Here is a 20,591-nt window from a genome sequence, read left to right on the forward strand (position 1 = left end):
GAGTGTGTGTTTGTATGTCTCTATGTACATAGTTTTCCTGGTTCACAACTAGACTACAGCACTCTCATCATCATCATCATCATCATCATCATCATTATCATAATGATGATCCGCTCTTGATCTGCAGGCCAACAATTGAAAATCTGATCCTAAATCTGTGACGACCGAGGCACAGTAATAGCGTCAGTTAAGGGCTAGGGAACAGGTTGAGGAAGATTCCTGGGATGTTTTCCCTGAGAATGATTCAAAGGCTCAACTATTGTCTTCTAGAGAACACAGCAAAGCTTTTCACCTCCACACCCAATGACACAAAAATAAGCCATTTCTGACTCAAGCATTATAATTTTCTTCAAACATAGGATAAGTGACGTGTCTTTAGTCTGTAAAATATCTCATACTGAGCTACAACGTGAAGTATCCATTATCTGCCATTTTGTATTATATATAACTAACAGGTTTTTGCAATTTGCTAGATGTTAATGGTAAAACATTGACAATCCTCAGATACATCAGAGAGTATTGGGTCATTGTTGTTCAATATAGCGTACATACGGTTTGGGCTATATACTATAGAAGGGACATAAGGGGAAACAACTTTAGAGAAACATTTACCATTTGGCAGCCGAGTTCCTGGGTCACATGACCCTTCTGACCCGGGGACCCCATCGTGTAGGTTGTTTGGGCTGTCAATCATGGGCTCCTCCAAACCCGATCCCTCTTCCCCGCTTTGGCCCATGTCCTCTGCTGTGGTCCTCCTGTCCCCTTCATCTTCTGTCTCATCTTCCTGTTTGATTGTGTTTTCTAGAAGAGACCAGTATGACCAATCAAGTTATTGTTTGATGGTTTTTGGCTAATTACATTAGATTATTTTTGTGGGTGATCCTTGTTTCTCAATAGGTGTGGGAACTGAAGGTTGGGATTGTACATCTTGTAAAACTCCATTGATAGGAATAAGTTCATACAATCTGCGTATCATTTCCCCTGGCGAAACAAGTGATATAATGATACTCACAGTATTAGGAAAGTTTATGCTAAACCCTATGAGACAGAGACTCTCCACATCTGACTAACAATTACACTATTTTAATTGTAAGCAACTATAAGTGCTATTTTTAAACCTGAAATTCCTGGAATGCACATAGTTAACATGTTATGTAAAGATACACTTGGTTACTCCCAGAAATGGACTGTGTGTGGTGATGTGACATGCTCTGAACATTATTGGGGAAGAGATGAGAAACAGGCTTGTCTAGTTCCAGTCAGTCCCTGGGGAGAAGAGGGAGGGAGGAAGAAGATGAAAGAGGAAGGACGAGGGGGAGGGGAATGTCCTAGCCTAGCCTAAACAGGTGCTGCTGCTGAGCCCCTGAGGTTTTCCACTTGACTGATGCTGGGTTAGAGACTGTCTGGATGGGATGTGGGGGGAGGGGGGGGGTGCTGACTGACTGACTGACTGACTAAAGGCAGGAAGGCCTCTGCTGGTTTTCTACTGCCACAAGACTCCTAGTATCTGTGACTGACAACACACACACACACACACACACACACACACACACACACACACACACACACACACACACACACACACACACACAAACCTTTAAGATTGAACATAGGCTACAGGGACCTATAAGATTGAACATAGGCTACAGGGACCTATAAGATTGAACATAGGCTACAGGGACCTTTAAGATTGAACATAGGCTACAGGGACCTTTAAGATTGAACATGAGCAGAAGGTGACTCCTTGCAATCCTTTAGACACGGCTGTTTGTGATTTGTGACTGACCATAATCACAGGGTGTGTACGCAAGGAGACAAAGCAATAGCCCCAAACCTCTCACACCTATATCCATCTCATACCCTTGTCCCCTTAGGCTCATAGACTCCATAAACACAAGGGAGTGTGCGGGGTGATTGCTTTAGGGATGACAACAATGTCCACTGTGGTGTTTGCTTTAGGGATGACAACAATGTCCACTGTGGTGATTGCTATAGGGTTGATGTCATCCATCTTTCTCACAACATAGGACACATAGAATTCAGGACTCCTGCTATTGTCAGCAATGACATGACAATCTCTGAAACAACATGGCAGTCTTTTCTTTAGCAATATTACCCCTTCTATCTATATCCCTGTCTGACCTGAAGGAGCCCCTGTTCTACTAACAGCATGACATTGAGGTTATCATCCAGAACTGTATCCTGGCAACACAGAACTAGCGGATCGAGACGAGCTCTATTGGTTTTCATATTTTCCTCCCAGACGAGGGGTACGGGAGATGGGATATATAAAATGACGAGCCCTGCACTTTGCTGTCGCAGCTGGCTGTACTTGAGATGGTTGCTGTGACAACAGTGTATCATAGAACTCAGATGAATATAAAGAAAGAAACTCCCAAAGCATGGGTCATGTTACCAAGGAGGAGCAGCTAGGTATCCAAGCTAATAGAAAAGTGCCATCATAGGCAAATCTGAGCTTGGGTGCCTGCCCAACCCATAGCTGTCTGTGTCTTGAACACCTCATAGTTTACATCACCCACATAGTTTACGTTCCCCTCATACTGTAATTGACATTACCCTCATAGTTTTGCTAGTGGCGCTGTCGAGGCATTTAGCTGAAGTCAACGAGAAAAGCATTTAAAATGCTCTACCTTACTAATAGTTTGATTGTAAACATATAGCAAACATGTTCTGTAGTTTTGTACAGTGACACAACTGGTCAATTTCAAGAGAAATTCAGCGTCAGTCAGTGTTATGTTACAACAATGGTGTCGAAGCCGAGTGGTGTTAGGCAACTTCCGGGTCAGGATGACACAGGCTGTGTCAGTGGGAACGATCCACCTCTTTAACACTGTAGTCTGTGAGAGCTATCTCCCTCTTTAACACTTTAGCCTGAACCCCAAATCTGTTTGTGGGGTCTTGCAGACTCCTATTAACTATTAATGACCATAGGAGTTGGCAAGCCAGCATAAACAGATCTGGGACCAGGGTACTAATAGTGGGGGATGCTGCAGGAAACAGCTTCCCTTTTCTGCTTCAGCTACCACATGGTGAATAGCACCCTCAGCTCTTCCTGTTTCTGTTCATTTAGGGGAAGGGAACTATGCAAGACCCTTCAGATAAGACATGCGTTGATAAGATAAACTGTTTCTCTTAACACACAAAAAAATCCTCTTGAGTGTGGGTGTGTGCGCGTGTGTATGTTCCTCTCTGCATCCATACATACGTGTGTGTGTTTGTGTGCACGTATATGTTCAGCAACCACTCACCAGTGGGTGAATTAGGATGCTGGAGCTGCTGTCCATTGGGTGTGTTTGCCGACAGGTCCACCAACATTCTAGAGTTCTCTGTCTTCCTGGGAGGGCAGTCTCCATTACCTGGGAGACAGACAGACAACAAGAGAGCTGGGAACATTGCTCTGCATTGCATTGCACTGCATAGCACACATAAGCATACAACTCCATCTGTACAAACAGCATAACACACACACACACACACGCTGTCGCTCACACACACACACATTGCTTTTGATAGGTGTCAGTTGAAGCAATCACACCTTGCCAAAATAGTGACAAAACACCTGATTACCTGGGGATAATCTTAAGCTTTGTTTCACTTATGTTAAGAGGAAATCATTTAGCAAACTAGGCCAGGAGGCCAGTGTCAATATGGCTATTTGTATGATACCCTGTTCCGGATCCTAAACAGCAAATGTTCCAATGTTGAATCAACTCTGACAATTTTAAACTTAAGACTGGGCCAGTGTGTATATGGGTCCACTTTCATTGTTAACACTGTGTTGGGCCTCCCAGGTGGCGCAGTGGTCTAAGGCACTGCATCAAAGTGCCGAGGAGCCACTACAGCCTGGGGTTCGATCTATGACCAGGAGCACCATAAAGCAGCACACAACTGGCCATGCACCTTCCGGGTTTGGTCAGTGGGTTTTCCTTGGCTCATCTAGCGACTCCGTGTGGCGGGCCGGGTACTTGCAAGCTGATAGTGCTCGTCAATTGAACAATGTTTCCTCCGACATATTGGCAAGGTTGACTTCTGGGTTAAGTGAGCATTGTGTTAAATGAATAGCCATAATCATGTTTTTACTAAAATGTGATGATATTTGGATGAAACCAGATCAAAGTATGATGACCAAAGTATAAAAAATTACTTTTGCTTCGACATTGATAAAGTTTGATCATAAACCTTTTCACTTATCATTTTTAATGTTCCATTCAGGATTATCCAAATACTGGAAAAAAAAAATGTAACTTTGTACAACTTTAATACACATATACAGTAAGAAAATTTGTCCCAATACATTTGGTCCCCTAAAATGGGGAGACTTTGTACAAAAAGTGCTGTATTTATAAACAGATCACCCAATAAGGATAAAAAATACATTTAAATTAAAGCTGTCTAAAACTCTGTTTTATAGTTTTACGCAATTTTACATGGGAATCAGAACAGTTTGGGACCTTTAAGAAGTAGTGGGGCTTGGCAGGTCATGTTTCGGAGGATGCATGTCACGACATTCGCATCTCCTGAGCCCGTTGGGAGTTGCAGCGATGAAACAAGGTCGTAACTACCAATTGGATATCATGAAAATGGGGTAAAATTATAAATAATAAAAAAATAACCCTGTACTTAGTGCTGATGCTGTTACACTTGGTCAGTTTTAGGGAATTATCACATTCAGTGCTATGCAATAACACCTCATATATAATTTTTAACACTAGGAAGTGTATATATAATAAACAAAAATACAAACACAACATGTAGAGTGTTAGCATCATGTTTCATGAGCTGAAATAAAAGATCCAGAAATGTTCAATTTGCACTAAAAGCTTATATTTGTGCACAAATTGGTTTACATCCCTGTTAGTTAGCATTTCTCATTTGCCAATTCACCTGAAAGGTATTCATATCAAGAAGCTGATTAAACAGCATGATCATTACACAGGTACACCTTGTGCTGGGGGCAATAAAAGGCCTACTCTAAAATGTGCAGTTTTGTCGCAAAACGTAATGCCACAGAAGTCTCAAGTTTTGAAGAAGCGTGCAATTAGCATGCTGACTGCATGAACGTCCACCAGAGCTGCTGCCAGAGAATTGAATGTACATTGTTCTACCATAAGCCACCTCTAACGTCATTCTATAGAATTTGGCAGTACGTCCAACCGGCCTCACAACCGTAGACCACGTCACGCCAGCCCAGGACCTCTACATCCAGATTCACCTGCGGGATCTTCTTAGACCAGCCCCCCGGACAGCTGATGAAATGGAATATTTCTGTCTGTAATAAAGTCCTTTGGTGGGACAAAGTTAATTTTCATTGGCTGGTCCTGGCTCCCCAGTGAGTGGGCCTATTCCCTCCCAGGCCCACCCATGGCTGTGCCCCTGCCCAGTCATGTGAAATCTATAAATTAGGGCTTAACGCATTTATTTGAATTGACTGATTTCCTTATATAAACTTTAACTCAGTAAAATCGTTGAAATCGGTGCGTATTGCATTTATATTTTTATATTTTGGTAGTTTGCACCAACGGTTTTATGCAACAACATTACATTAAACATTACACCAAGAGGTCCATAGCCCTTGATAAGGTCACTCAGTGTTGGGTTAAGGACATTACAGTATTTTTTTTACAACTCCTTAATGTTACATGCTCTAATGTAAGCATTTATAAAAACTTCAGAATTGCCAGCAGACATTCTCTTACTTTAATTAACGTAACCATAGACCACCTAAACTGATACAAAACTTAATCTCACAGGTGGCCAAAATGAACTAACTGTACTCCACGACCCCACTCTAACATAATTTCCGAGTGGGTTCCTGCTCAAACGTAATTATTAAACTTCTTGCAACAATACATTACATACAGTTGAAGTCGGAGGTTTACACACACTTAGGTTGGAGTCATTGAAACTCGTTTTTCAACCACTCCACTAACTTCTTGTTAACAAACTATAGTTTTGGCAAGTCGGTTAGGACATCTACTTTGTGCATGACACAAGTCATTACCTCACTTATAATTGACTGTATCACAATTCCAGTGGGTCAGAAGTTTACATACACTAAGTTGACTGTGCCTTTAAACAGCTTGGAAAATTCCAGAAAATTATGTAATGGCTTTAGAAGCTTCTGATAGGCTAATTGACATAATTTGAGTCAATTGGAGGTGTCCTTGTGGATGTATATCAAGGCCGACCTTCAAACCCAGTGCCTCTTTGCTTGACTGCATGGGAAAATCATAAGAAATCAGCCAAGACCTCAGAATTTTTTTTTGTAGACCTCCAAAAGTCGTGTTCATCCTTGGGAGCAATTTCCAAATGCCTGAAGGTACCACATTCATCTGTACAAACAATAGTACGCAAGTATAAACACCATGGGACCACGCAGCAGTCATACCGCTCAGGAAGGAGACGCGTTCTGTCTCCTAGAGATGAACGTACTTTAGTGTGAAAAGTGCAGATCAATCCCAGAACAACAGCAAAGGACCTTGTGAAGCTGCTGGAAGAAACATGTACAAAAGTGTCTATATGTCCAGAGTAAAACGAGCCATATTTTGTCACAACCTGAAAGGCCGCTCAGCTAGGAAGAAGCCACTGCTCCAAAACCGCCATAAAAAAGTCAGACTACAGTTTGCAACTGCACATGGGGACAAAGATCGTACTTTTTGGAAACATTTCCTCTGGTCTGATGAAACAAAAATATAATTGTTTGGCCATATTGACCACTGTTATGTTTGGAGGAAAAAGAGGGAGGCTTGCATGCCAAAGAACACCATCCCAACCGTGAAGAACGAGGGTGGCAGCATCCTGTCGTGGGGGTGCTTTGCTGCAGGAGGGACTGGTACACTTCACAAAATAGATGTCATCATGAGGGGGGAAATTATGTGGATGTATTGTAGCAACATTACAAGACATCAGTCAGGAAGTTAAACCTTGGTTGCAAACGGGTCTTCCAAATGGACAATGACCCCAAGCATACTTCCAAAGTTGTGGAAAAATGGCTTAAGGACAACAAAGTCAAGGTATTGGAGTAACCATCAAATCTTTGACCTCAAGGCCTACACACCTGACTCAGTTACACCAGCTCTGTCAGGAGGAATGGGCCAAAATTCACACAACTTATTGTGGGAAGCATGTGGAAGGCTACCCAAAACATTTGACCCAAGTTAAACAATTTAAAGGCAATGCTACCAAATACTTAATTGAGTGTATGTAAACATCTGACCCAGTGGGAATGTGATGAAAGAAAGAACCTGAATGTAACGGCGTTCTTCGTTTGTCGAAAGAGAGTCGGACCGAAATGCAGCGTGGTGGTTAATCATGATCTTTAATAAAGAAAACGGCGATACATGAAATAACTAAATAAATACAAAAACAACAAACGGAATGTGAAACCTAATACAGCCTATCTGGTGAACACTACACAGAGACAGGAACAATCACCCACGAAAGACAAAGCGAAACTCAAGCTACCTAAATACGGTTCCCAATCAGAGGCAACGAGAATCACCTGACAGCTGATTGAGAACCGCCTCAGGCAGCCAAGCCTATACAACACCCCTAATCAGCCGCGATCCCAAATACTACAACCCCCAATACGAAATACAACACGTAAACCCCTGTCACACCCTGGCCTGACCAAATATATAACGAAAACACAAGACACTAAGACCAAGGCGTGACACTGAAATAAATCATTCTCTCTATTATTATTCTGACATTTCACATTCTTAAAGTAAGTGGTGATCCCAACTGGAATTTTTACTCGGATTAAATGTCAGGAATTGTGAAAAACTGAATTTAAATGTATTTGGCTAAGATGTATGTAAACTTCCGACTTCACCTGTACCTCTTAAGACCTTATTTAAGATAACTTTTTTTTGCCTAATAGAGTGGCCTGAAACTCACTTTCAACAGACAAAATTATGCTGGTTTGCAAAGTGATATGTAGTTTCTATTTGACAGCAGCTAGAGTTAGGATGGCAACAACCAAAATGTTTATTCATCTGAAATTAGACTACCTAAACCATTTAAACTGGAATAACCATTTCATCAACGGGTGCTATAAATCTAACTAACTGATTGGATTAGTTTAGAAAATGTGTATTTAACTTTGTGTAGCATGAGATTAATATATCAATCAATCAAAGAACATGCCAAAACACAGCTGAAAAAAAAACCTATCCTAAAAAAAATCTACCTGCAGGAAAGCATGCTGGGAAATATTTCAATGATGGGCGTGGTTTTAAACTTGTGGCGAGGCGGCATTTGCCACAGAACTTTTCAAAATGTATTTGGGGGAAGCACATGGGGAGTGTGGCGAAGTCAGTTAGGAGACCTGCCCCAACTCCCCGTGCTTACCGTGGAGAGAGATGTACCGGGCAGGCACCGTGTAATGCCATGAGGCACACGGTGAGTGGGCATCGAGCCAGATGCCATGAAGCCGGCTCAGCGCATCTGATCTCCAGTACGTCTCCTCGGGCCGGGGTACATGGCACCAGCCCTACGCATGGTGTCCCCGGTTCGCCAGCACAGCCCAGTGCGGACTATTCCACCTCACTGCAGAGGCCTGGCTAAGGGGAGCATTCAGCCAGGTAGGGTTGAGCAGGCTCGGTGCTCGAGACCTCCAGTGCACCTTCACGGTCCGGTCTATCCATCCGGTGCCACCTCCACGCACCAGCACTCCGGTGGCAGCCCCCCGCACCAGGCTGTCTCTCCATCTCCTTCCTACAGGTGCTCCCGCCTGTCCAGTGCTGCCAGTCTTCCTCCTGCCCAGCGCTGCCAGGGTCTCCCGTCTGTCCTGAGCTGCCAGGGTCTCCCGTCTGTCCTGAGTTGCCAGAGTCTCCCGTCTGTCCTGAGCTGCCAGAGTCTCCCGTCTGTCCTGAGCTTCCAGAGTCTCCCGTCTGTCCTGAGCTGCCAGAGTCTCCCGCCAGCCAGGAGCTGCCAGAGTCTCCCGCCAGCCAGGAGCTGCCAGAGCCGTCAGCCAGGCGCTGCCAGAATCGCCCTTCACTCCGGAGCTGCCGGAGTCTCCCGTCCATTCAGTGCTGCCGGAATCTCCCGTCCATTCGGGACCCGGGGCTAGGGTCCCCAGTCCGAGGTCGGCGGCGAGGGTCGCCGTTTTAAGAGACCACGGAGGCGGATAAAGAGGTGGAGAAAAACTATGGTGAAGTGGGGTCCACTTCCCGCGCCAGATCCGCCACCGCGGACAAACGCCCACCCAGACCCTCCCCTATAGGTTCAGGTTTTGCGGCCGGAGTCCGCACCTTTGGGGGGGGGGGGGGGGTACTGTCACGTTCTGACCTTAGTTCCTTTGTTTTGTCTTTGTTTTTAGTATGGTCAGGGCGTGAGTTAGTGTGGGCAGTCTGTTTGTTTTTCTATGTTTTTCATTTTGCGTTTGGCCTGGTATGGTTTCGTTAGTCTCTGATTGAGGCAGGTGTCGTTAGTCTCTGATTGAGAATCATACTTAGGTAGCCTTTTCCTATCAGTGTTTCGTGGGTGAGTGTTTTCTGTGTCTGTGTGTTCCACACGGAACTTCGGTTCTCGTTTCTGCCTTTCACTTTGTTATTTTGTATTTGTATAGTGTTCAGTTTGTATTATTAAAATGGACACATACCGCGCTGCAAATTGGTCCGACCTCTTTTACTTCTCATCAGAGGAAGACGAATCCGTTTCAATCTGCATAGTCTAGCCTACTATGCGCCCTGTGCCACTTGCCAGGTTAAACGAACCGGTAACATTGTGAATTTATAGACCATTTGTTTGTGAGAAAATGTCAATGCAATCAAATTTGGTTTATATTCTCACATTCTTTAAAATATAGTTAATATGAACAAGTACAAGATTGCTGTAGTTTGACTGGCTTTTCATCCTCCCCAAGGACAGGAGCTTTTCCAGCAGTTTTTTAAACCATGTGATCTGCTTAGAAAAACCCTGGTCCCATTGTAGCCCATAATAAACCTTTTTACAACAGATTTTTTTTGCCATACCGCTCTGGGACCTGTGGTGCCACCTCTGCAGGATTTTGATGAGAATGTTGTACTTTCCACAGAGTAATACTGACACAATCACACTCTCACACTCAACTCTGGTTATTAACACCAACACTGGGATTATTTTAGACCACTAAGTAATAATTTAACACCAACAGAGTTAATGTAACACCTGAATAAACAGTATAAATGTCACACTGAAAAATCAACACTAGGTAACTCTGGCCCATTTTCTGTGTAAGTCCCTAATCTAACACAGTGCCACACCGATCTTTGCAATCCGTTGCTAGTTCCCCAACAACACTTCCAGTAGCAAAGATATTTTCCCTGGGTGGTCCACCATCCAAGTCCCAACCAGGCCCATCACTCAGGCTTAGGAGCTAACCAGGCCACCACAGGAGTGCAGGATGGAACATGTATTGCTAGTGGCTACTGCATCTGTCAGCCTCATGTCCTATCCATACAGATCAGATCAGATTGCATCCTCTTAGCACCCACCCTGACACACAGGCAAGGCTATAAGATAGCTGTCCTGTCCACTCAAAGGTAGAGCTGTCCAATCCCTTCTACAGCCTGACCCTAGGGGAGCCTCTCAGCCAAAACAGAAGCAACACCACAGCACCTCCACTGACCCAGGTGTCAAATCCCACATGAGCCACACCAGAGCAAAGACAACACTTTACCAGCTAGCACATTATACAGGAAAGTACCGGAGATGTCATAGAGACAATGGCCACTTCAGTCCAACAGTTAATCTTCAATCTTCATGCTTCCCCCATGGAGACTAAAACAAAATGCTAGTATTATATGTGGTAGACTAGTGTTCCATTGTTGTGATTGGCTGCTGCTGAGTGAGGCACTCTGGGAGTCGCGGTCCATGACCATGATGACACAATCCCTGGGTCTGGTCTCAGGTTGCAAGCCACGCTGAAGTTGAAGGAAATCTCAGGTGACCGACGGGCGGCTATCCCTTGGCAGTGCTGTCTGTCGTAGAGACAGGAGTCGCTCTATGACTGTGCTAAGTGTTGATGCCTTGACGACTCTGTGTGGTCAATCAGGTTAGGTAAAGGCACAGTACAGTGGCTCAAAGATGATATGTACTAGTAGCATCGGAATGTTGATGGTCCTATGTTTCATGTTCTTGTAATTATTATTGAAAACCTTAATGGCATTTAGCTCAAACGTGTTCGTCATCTGCTATTCCTCATACAATCCTTAAAATTGCAGCTCATTGCTCCCAAAGTGAACCCGTGGGCCAGATTGAGGAGTAACTGGGGCAGACAACACATACAAAACACACACACACACACACACAGTTTGCTGTGTCAAAATCAGAGCTTTGACTGGCACCATACATTAGTTGACTCAATACTGTATGAACCGCCACAACATTTCTGTGCATCAGGGCCAAGACCCAGATGACTTGTATAGACAGGGAAGGTAACCAGAGAAAGATGATGTGTGTAACGCATCAGATATAGATGGTTCCATGTGTAGGCGGCGTGGCCAAAAGGAAAATACAATTTATGAAAATGGCAAAGCGAGAACAAGACCGGATAAACATGATGGCTTCTGTAGGCCGTTTTATGAAGTGAGTTGAGAACGTGTTTCATCAAATGATCATCAACATCTGGTTGGCTGGTTAAATATATACCGTACTTTACAAGTGGGGAGCACTTCAATAAGCCACAGATACTGGAATGACATGAACTTTGAACAAGAGGTTTGGAACTGTGCAGGACTATTTCCCTATTTCCACACAGGCAGCACAGGCAGGAGCAAAGATCTGGTTTTTCCAGTCAAACCATCAACCTCCAGACCATTCCTCCACACTGTAAGAGACAGAGATCTCATTCATCAGCTTGCCTTTAACAATTTAGAGGAGATATGGCAGTATGCATCAAACATGGATTGGAACAGAGGGCACTATAATGGCTATATCCTACTCCATCCTACTTCTTCCTTCACACTATAACCTCACTATACCATATTTTGCTCCAGTCATCCCAAAACTATTTTCAACACCTGCAACAAGGAGTTGTCAAACTCCAGATGATCAGTGTGTTCTATCAGAGGGAATCTGTGGAGGGGAGAAAGAGGAGGGAAGTATCACTGTGCCTGGTACAGCACCACCCTACTGATAAGACATCTCTAGGGGAGCCAAGAAGTAGTTGGCCCTTTTACAGGATCAGAACACATGCAGCTCGTGTCTCTCTCCTCTTATCGGATTAGTAAAGCAGAATGACTTCCTCATCTCAGCTGTGTGGAACACGTTCACCTATCCTTGCGTACACTTCCATATCTGTATGAGAGTCAACTGTATTTGTTAAAAAATAGTGTGGCCTCAGCCTTGCCCCATACCTTTGACCATAACTCAGCTGTGCAAAACATCACAACATCATGACATTCTCAAAGCATAAAACCACTTTAGGAATCAATAACTCTCAGAAACAACCAGAAATGAAAGAGGAGACTGGACTAAATACTAATTCCAGTTGGATTATAACCAAAATGATGACAAAACGGCCTCAAAATTTGGAAAATTGATTAGAAAGACCATAAAACAACATTTTAAAAAACGACATAAAATGATGAATAATAGACACATCCAGCATCCACAACTTAAAACACGATGTCACAAACCTTTTAAAGACTTTTAAGAGTTATATGTCAATATTATTTTGGTTAGAGCATGATTGAAGAGTTGACCTACTTGCAGAGTATACATCAGTTGCCTCTGTTTCCATAGTTGGGGGAGAGCTGTAGGTATCAAAAAGAAACAGCAAGTTAGAGCACTCCAGCTGTACCACAGTGCTTACTCTCCTTCTAACCTCTTCTAAATCCTAATGGAATAAAACAGTGTATACTATTTGGTTGGAGTGATTTATTTGCACATTACTTTAGGTAACAGTTTGTAATAGATTTAATGAATGAGCCATTATGAATGATTATAAATATTTAGAAATGCCGAATTAGAGGATACATTGATTTTGAAACAGGCATGATTAATATTTAGCAAATATATTCCAATGAAAGTTGAGTGAAAATGAATCAATAAAATTTATTACTGATAACATTTGAGAATGTACAAACATGATACAGAGTTCAATATGAAGACAAAGATGCACATGTTTTAGTTTTGGCTTTTGAGGTTCCGAAATACTTTAATCTAGCATCCCTGCAACATAAAACTCTATGGTTCAACTTCCCAAAATGCTGCTGAAGTGCTTGTGGATTGTAAAGTTTTAGCCTCTGAATAGAATACAGTGGTTCATAGAAAGTTGCGTGATTAGAGAAGTAACAAATATATCAAGCTAAAACTATATTATGGGTTATAAATGTCAGAAGTCAGAAGACAAATGTTCCCAGTTCTAGTAGTTTCAGACCCTCTGAACAAAAGGCCTTAAACTCAAATGAAATATGTCTGAGAATATACGGTGCATACCACCACTGGCCAATTTCATGTCTGCGATCAGGGTGACATTTTGTATACATGTATTATCTGTTGGAGGTTCAGGTGAGATTGTATACTATTGATGTTTAATACACAAGATAAGTACACTCAGTGCACAAAACATTAGGAACACCTGCTGTTTCCATGACATAAACTGACCAGGTGAATCCAGGTGAAAGCTATGATCCTTTATTGGTGTCACTTGTTAAATCCATTGCAATCCGTGTAGATGAAGGGGAGGAGACTTTTAAGCCTGGATACAATTGAGACTTGGATTGTGTATGTTTGCCATTCAGGGGGTGAAAGACAAAATATTTAAGTGCCTTTGAACGGGGTATGGTTGTAGGTGCCAGTTGCACCAGTTTGAGTGTGTCAAGAACTGCAACGCTGCTGGTTTTTTCACACTCAATAGTTTCCGTGTGTATCAAGAATGGTCCACCACCGAAAGGACGTCCAGCCAACTTGACACAACTGTGGGAAGCATTGGAGTCAACATGGGCCAGCATCCCTGTGGAATGCTTTCGTCACCTTGTAGACCCGATGAATTGAGACTGTTCTAAGTGCAAAATAGGGTGCAATTCATTATTAGGAAGGTATTCCTAATGTTTTGTAAGTGTAAGTATATGTTCATTGTGCGTGTGCATGTGTGTGCGCGCGCGTGCGTGTGTGTGTGTGTTTGTAATTATCCTGAACTTCTGAAATACTGAATATGTCCTTTTCTGCAGTCAAATGTCACTGCTAATTTGGAAAGTCAGGGTAATAAACCTATCAGTTCCAGGTTTACTCTCTCTGCTTTCCTAGATGTTTTTGTTATGTCTGGTCAGGTCACCTGAGATTAAATAAGAGTTGTACCTTAAGAAAGTATTCACACCCCTTGACTTTTCCGACATTTTGTTGTGTTACAGCCTGAAGATAAAATGTATTTAATTCAACATTTTTGTCACTGGCCTACATACAATACCCCATATTTTAAAGTGAAATAATGTTCTTCAACATTTTTACAAATGTATGAAAAATGAAAAGCTGAAATGTCTTGAGTCAATATGTGTTCAATCCAACTGTGATGGCAATCTTAAATAAGTTCAGGAGTAAAACCGCGCTTATCAAGTCACATAATAAGTTGCATTGCCTCACTCTGTGAGCAATAATAGTGCTTAACATACTTTTTTAATGACTACATCATCTAACACATACAATTATCTGTAAGGTCCCACAGTCGAGCAGTGAATTTCAAACACAGATTCAACCACAAAAAACAGGGAGGTTTTCAATGCCTTGCGAAGAAGGACATAAAAACCAGACATTGAATATCCATTTGAGCATGGTGAAGTTATTAATTCCACTTTGGATGGTGTATGAATAGACCCAGTCACTACAAAGATACTGCCGTCTTTCCGAACTCAGTTGCCAGAGAGGATGGAATCTGCTCAGGGATTTCACAATGAGGCCAATGGTGACTTTAAAACGGTTGCAAAGTTTAATGGCTGTGATAGAAGAAAACTGAGGATGGATCAACAACATTGTAGTTACTCCACAATACTAACCTAAATGACAGAGTGAAAAGAAGGAAGCCTGTACAGAATGAAAAATATTCCAAAACATATTTTCAATAAGGCACGAAAGTTAAACTGGAGAAAAAAAATGTGGCAAAAAGATGAACTGTCCTGAATACAAAGTCTTATGTTTGGGTCGAATCCAACTCAACACATCACTGATTACCACTCTTCATATTTTCAAGCATGGTGGTGGCTATATCATGTTATAGGGAGTTGTTTTGGGGTGGTTAAAAAATAAACGGAATAGAGCTAAGCACAGCCAATCCTAGAGGAAAACCTGTTTCTGTCAGCTTTCCAATAGACACTGGAAGACAAATTCCCCTTTCAGCAGGACAATAACCTAAAACACAAGGCCAAATATACACTGGAGTTGCTTACCAAGACAACGTTGAATGTTTCTGAGTGGCCTAGCTAGTTTTGAGTTAAATCTGATTGAAAATGTATGGCAATACTTGAAAATGGCTTTCTAGCAATGAGCAAATACTGTACAATCCAGGTATGCAAAGCTCTTAGAGACTTACCCTGAAATACTCACAGCTGTAATCGCTTCCAAAGGTGATTCTAACATGTATTGACTGAGGGATGTGAATAGTTATATAAATGAAATATTTTTGTATTTAATTTTCAATAAATGTGCAAAAATTCCTAAAAACATGTTTTCAGATTGTTATTGTGGAGTATTGTTTGTAGATGGGTGAGAACAAAAAAGTCTAGGTAATCCATTTTGAATTATGGCTGTAACACAACAAAATGCTGAATAAGTCAAGGGGTATGAATACTTTGTAGGGCACTGTATGACTCACAAGAGGACAATAAAGTCATATTTCAGGTGTAAAAATAAAACCGCATTAAGGCCCAATCTTGAGGACAGACCAAGCAAAACATGTTCTACTGTGAACTAGCATACAGATGTCAACATTTTGGCAAACGTCTTGTGTATGATGGCCACTTTTCTCTACATACAATAATAATCACACAAGACATATTTCTAACAAGTCAATAAAAAATGGCATGCACTTTGGCTACATTTTCCTTCATAATGAACACTTGAATAATTGGGAAACCCATTACAATGTAAATATTTGTTTTACCTAAGACTAGGAGAGATAATATGTCTGTTTTTTAAGAGTATGTTCTATGGAAAAAATAGTCCAAACTATATGCTGAATTAAAAGTCATATGTGGTTGACTAGGCTATTCAAATACATAAATAAATACTAAATAGTTGTTAATACTCTAAACTTTAGAGCGCTTAGCAGCCTAAGTATACAAGTTATTACATTCAGTCAATATATTTTATTTTATACTTTTGACAATCGAGATTATAAATGCTTCGTCAGCAATAAACGGAAAGCCCTTAAGAATTTGCACCAACAATCCGCGCCTCCGCTGTGGACACCTGTCCCTAGACGCTCAGTCGTGGCACGTGTGTTGGCTTATCTGACAGCCCAAGATCTCCCTTTAGTTTAAAACAACATATGGGTTGATTATTTTAATTACACGATCGAAATCAAGCCATATGTTGACAGAATCAGCCGCCACCTGTTATTGTATGATTTGAGCAATCGAATGGGTAGCCCTGTCAATTTATCGATCAATCGCTCAGAAAGAGTAAGCAGAATGAGGACCTTTGAAGTTAAAATTTCATCTGTTGCGACTAGGTAAAAACAATGCTGTTAAGTTATTATAAATGTGTTACAAAGTTAGTACGCAAAGTATTCGTGTAGGAATGGTAGCCTAATAATTTTAAATGCATAATAATTTGTATGATTCTGATAACCAAGACTTGATCAATTGACAAAATGTTCAACTGAATATTACCTTTCAGTGTCTCCCCTGTGATCTTCGTCAATGGAAGTCGCACCTCGTTCTAAAATACAAATTAAAACCCCCAGTTGTCTAATATGTATTTGATAGACAATTAATAATGTAGGGTCTACTATCCTCTTTTTAAAAAGTAGGACACCTAAAATAAAAACTTCAGTTGAATATACCACGGTCCTGTCCTGCATACAAACTGAATAAAGTTTAGGAACATGGCAGCACACTCCTCAATAAGTAGCTTTGGTAGTTACTTCCTCTGTGCTGAACTAGCCCGTCAACTTTTTCACCTCAGCCCGCACGCACCTTCCCTTTATGTACAGTATGTATCCTATAATATTCTATGAAGTACACCTTGATTAGCCAAAATATGGGCACTTCAACAGTTATAGACTGTGTATTACTGGATTTTGTATTTATTACAGCAACAATGAGGTCGGGGAAGATATAACTTGCTTTTAGACTAAATGAAAGAAACAAAGGAAGGAAGAAAGAAAGAAAGAAAGAAAGCGTAGAATATAACTGGATCCACCGGTTCCTATGGAATTAGCCAAATAAAAGGAGTAGGGAGCAGCCTACTTTTGGCCGAGGGATTCTAAGGAATCGGATAAGCATCGTTATTCAAAAGGTATTGGATGAGGTCTAAGAGTGAGTGTGTCAGTGGGCAGTCCAAGAGAGATATGACAGGCTGATAGTCCATGCTGTCTCGTAGTAACCTGTCATTCACATGCAGGTGCAGGTAGAAAGATATTTCAACAGACAGAACGTCTCCTCAACTATTGTGCCCATTCTGTCTCTATAGCCTAATTCAATAAAATACGAGATTATCTCCCTTGACACTGCAATTTGGGTTCAAAGCATTTCGAATCATGTCATAGAAAGACGTTGCAGAAGCCCCCACTGCTGCATCAACAGGTATCCGATCATTGTGCAGTCCAGAGCCGTCTGATGTTTATTAGTGAAATGCACCTGTCTCGCTGAATTCCGTGTCTGTGTAGATTGCAGCACGATCTGCATTGTCTGGAATCTGGATCAATGGTCGGATGTTGAGCGTTTATCCACGGACATATTTTAGATCATCATCATAGCAGACAAACTGTCATCCTTGTAGGCTAAATAAATATATAATCATCGCTATCTATTTTCTTTATTTCGTTACCTTATAATCGCAGGAGATTAAATAATCCCATCACCTATGCTGTGAGGTAAAAACTACACATGTTCACCCATTGGAATGTCTTGCTTGGAATACAATGTAACGTAATAGAGAAGTTCCGCAGGCAACAACAGTTAATCCCCCGATACTTCCTCCATCTTCGAAAGCAGAGCAGACGAGCCGCTGAGTGTCTGTTCTGGGAACATGGTCTAACACAGAGAAACGGATCGCTCTCTCTCTGGCTGTCTGTGCTGTAGCTGCTCGGCAATCGATTACAGTACTTCACAGCCTGTTGCTTTTGTATTTAACACATTGACAAAAAGCTTAAAATAACAGTAAGGCAGTTTCATTTTGAGTAAATGGTGAAAACAATGATTGAATATGACAAATTAGGATGATAATAAATAAATGATAAAAGGATCATAGTAATAATAAAGCTAATAGTGCTTATTAATTAGGCTACGGTTGATACAGCACTCATAAAAATATTTATTGTATTACTAAGCAATGGACAATTAAGTATGAATAAAAATGTAAAAAATACATACATGAACACATATTATAAACAAATTACTATTACTATTAATACTAATAATTATTATTATTATGGGAGTCCAATTGTTTGCACATATTTTTGATGCCACATTTGCCTGCATTTAGGTCATTGCCTAAGAGTTCTAATTCATTAAAAACATGGAAACAAACACAAATGCATTATATATCTTATTGGTTATCTATTCTAATAATTTCTTGTCAGAAGTGGTATAAGCAAGAAGCTCTGCATTGTACTGTAGATTCATTATTCTCCTCCTCTGCTCCCTCCTGTGGCAAAGACCAGACTTGAATGAAACGATCTCCTGAAGTACAGCACAGTATTCAGCTCTAAAAGCTGCTGTACAATCACAATGAAAATAAACTAAAAAAGAAACGTGAGAGAGATGTGACATTCAAAATATGTTTTCATGTTTTGTGTTGTTCTTGTGTCACAGATGAAAACTTTAGGTCATCTTAGTCACTTCCAATAAGTGGTTAGATGTTTCACTCTTTAGATTTGATGACACCTTACTTACTGGTAATGAAAATAAGGTCATGTGAAGTACCTTTAGCCATAACGACACACTTTTGTCACAGCAAATATATACGTAACCCAATAAAATACATTTTCAACATTTCATTTATATTAAACAGAACTTTTGATATGAAGAAATGAGCATAATGAATCCCCTAATAAATATACATATTTAAGCCATTATAAATACTTATATATGTTTCTCAATGTTTATTCACTATATGGATTAATATAATACATAACATGAATGAATCGTCTGTGCATATATCATTTGTAATGCAGTGTGATATATCGATTGTGTCCTGAACATTTGAATTAATTAAAATACGTTTTGGATTATTATTTCAGAAATGTTTAGTAGGAACGTAGGATATTAAACTGTCAGAAACATATATAAAATGTAATATATAGAATTAGAAGAAAAAATGATTCAGATGAGAGGAGCCTATGATTCCAAAATGGAAGATTTCACCCTTTTTTGGTTGATTTTCTTTTTTTTGCTGCAAGATAACATTTGCCCTGCTGGAAAGTGTTAACCTCCGTGTTTATTTTTCACAGTAGCTCCTGGATTTTGATTTGAAGGAGTCTGACAGTCAGTAGACACCCACCCTGAGAGTGATGTTAGTATAGGGGAAGTTTCCACTGTTCATGGTGGTGTTTGAAGTGGAGGGGAAACCGTTACAAGCCCCTAAACCACCCTCACCTCTCTCTCTCTCTCTCTCTCTCTCTCTCTCTCTCTCTCTCTCTCTCTCTCTCTCTCTCTCTCTCTCTCTCTCTCTCTCTCGCTCTCTCTCTCTCTCTCGCTCTCTCTCTCTCTCTCGCTCAAAATAGTCTGGGAGAAGATAACTTCACTCACAGTAAAAGTTTAAAGAAACTAGGATTATTGCTGATATATAGCAACTACTGTCCCTGAAAACCATGTAAGAATTAAAACATGGAGAATTGTATCACAAAACCACTCATTAGAAAAACTGCTCCAAACTACAAGGCCATCTCTCTTCCTAGTATTCAGCATCTAGTCTCCAACTCATTTTTTCACTTTTTCCCACACCATCAAGGTAAATAATTTTGCCACACAAACGGTTATCATTAACCTCAGATGGACTCTTTCAGAAGAGAGAAAAGAGAGAATGCATGACCTCAGGTTTACGTGAGTGCCTCTTCACACCTACGTTAAGGTCACTGATGATGTTGTGGCTTGATATTCTATAGGGGATAGAAGGAAAGCCAAGATGTGAAATTACTTGTGCACAGTGGTGTAGTGGGGGCTATACGCCGGTATACACAATATAGCCACAGTAGATTTTTTCAGTGGGCGTAAACTCACAACGTAACAAACTGCTGGAAATGTACAGTTAGCTACTGTAGTTATACAGTGCCTTCGGAAAGTATTCAGAGCCCTTACTTTTTTCCAGATTTTGTTACGTTACAGCTTTATTCTAAAATTAATTACATAGTTTTTTCCCCCTCATCAATCTACACATAATAACCCATTATGACAAAGAACAAAACGTTTTTTAGAAATGGTTGCTAA

At 41.0% G+C, this 20,591-nt stretch overlaps 1 protein-coding gene across 4 annotated transcripts in view; it reads right to left on the reverse strand.

Moving 5' to 3' along the window:
- LOC109875749 (zinc finger protein Helios) overlaps window positions 1-18,170 on the reverse strand; it is a 33,720-nt gene extending 15,550 nt beyond the window's left edge. The window contains exons 1-4 of one of the 4 annotated variants that reach the window (XM_020468170.2): window positions 17,992-18,170; window positions 12,715-12,761; window positions 3,270-3,377; window positions 613-801 (exon numbers count right to left, since the gene is read on the reverse strand). In XM_020468170.2, coding sequence (XP_020323759.1) covers window positions 613-801; window positions 3,270-3,377; window positions 12,715-12,748 — 331 coding nt within the window. In that variant the 5' untranslated portion in view covers window positions 12,749-12,761; window positions 17,992-18,170. Of the gene's footprint in view, window positions 1-612; window positions 802-3,269; window positions 3,378-12,026; window positions 12,078-12,714; window positions 12,762-16,832; window positions 17,960-17,991 lie in introns of those variants that run through there. The other 3 variants (XM_020468169.2, XM_020468168.2, XM_031805902.1) reach the window with 3 other exon arrangements.
- Window positions 18,171-20,591: the final 2,421 nt, after the last annotated feature.

This window comes from Oncorhynchus kisutch, linkage group LG26 (assembly GCF_002021735.2).
Source record: "Oncorhynchus kisutch isolate 150728-3 linkage group LG26, Okis_V2, whole genome shotgun sequence".
Taxonomy (NCBI): domain Eukaryota; kingdom Metazoa; phylum Chordata; class Actinopteri; order Salmoniformes; family Salmonidae; genus Oncorhynchus; species Oncorhynchus kisutch.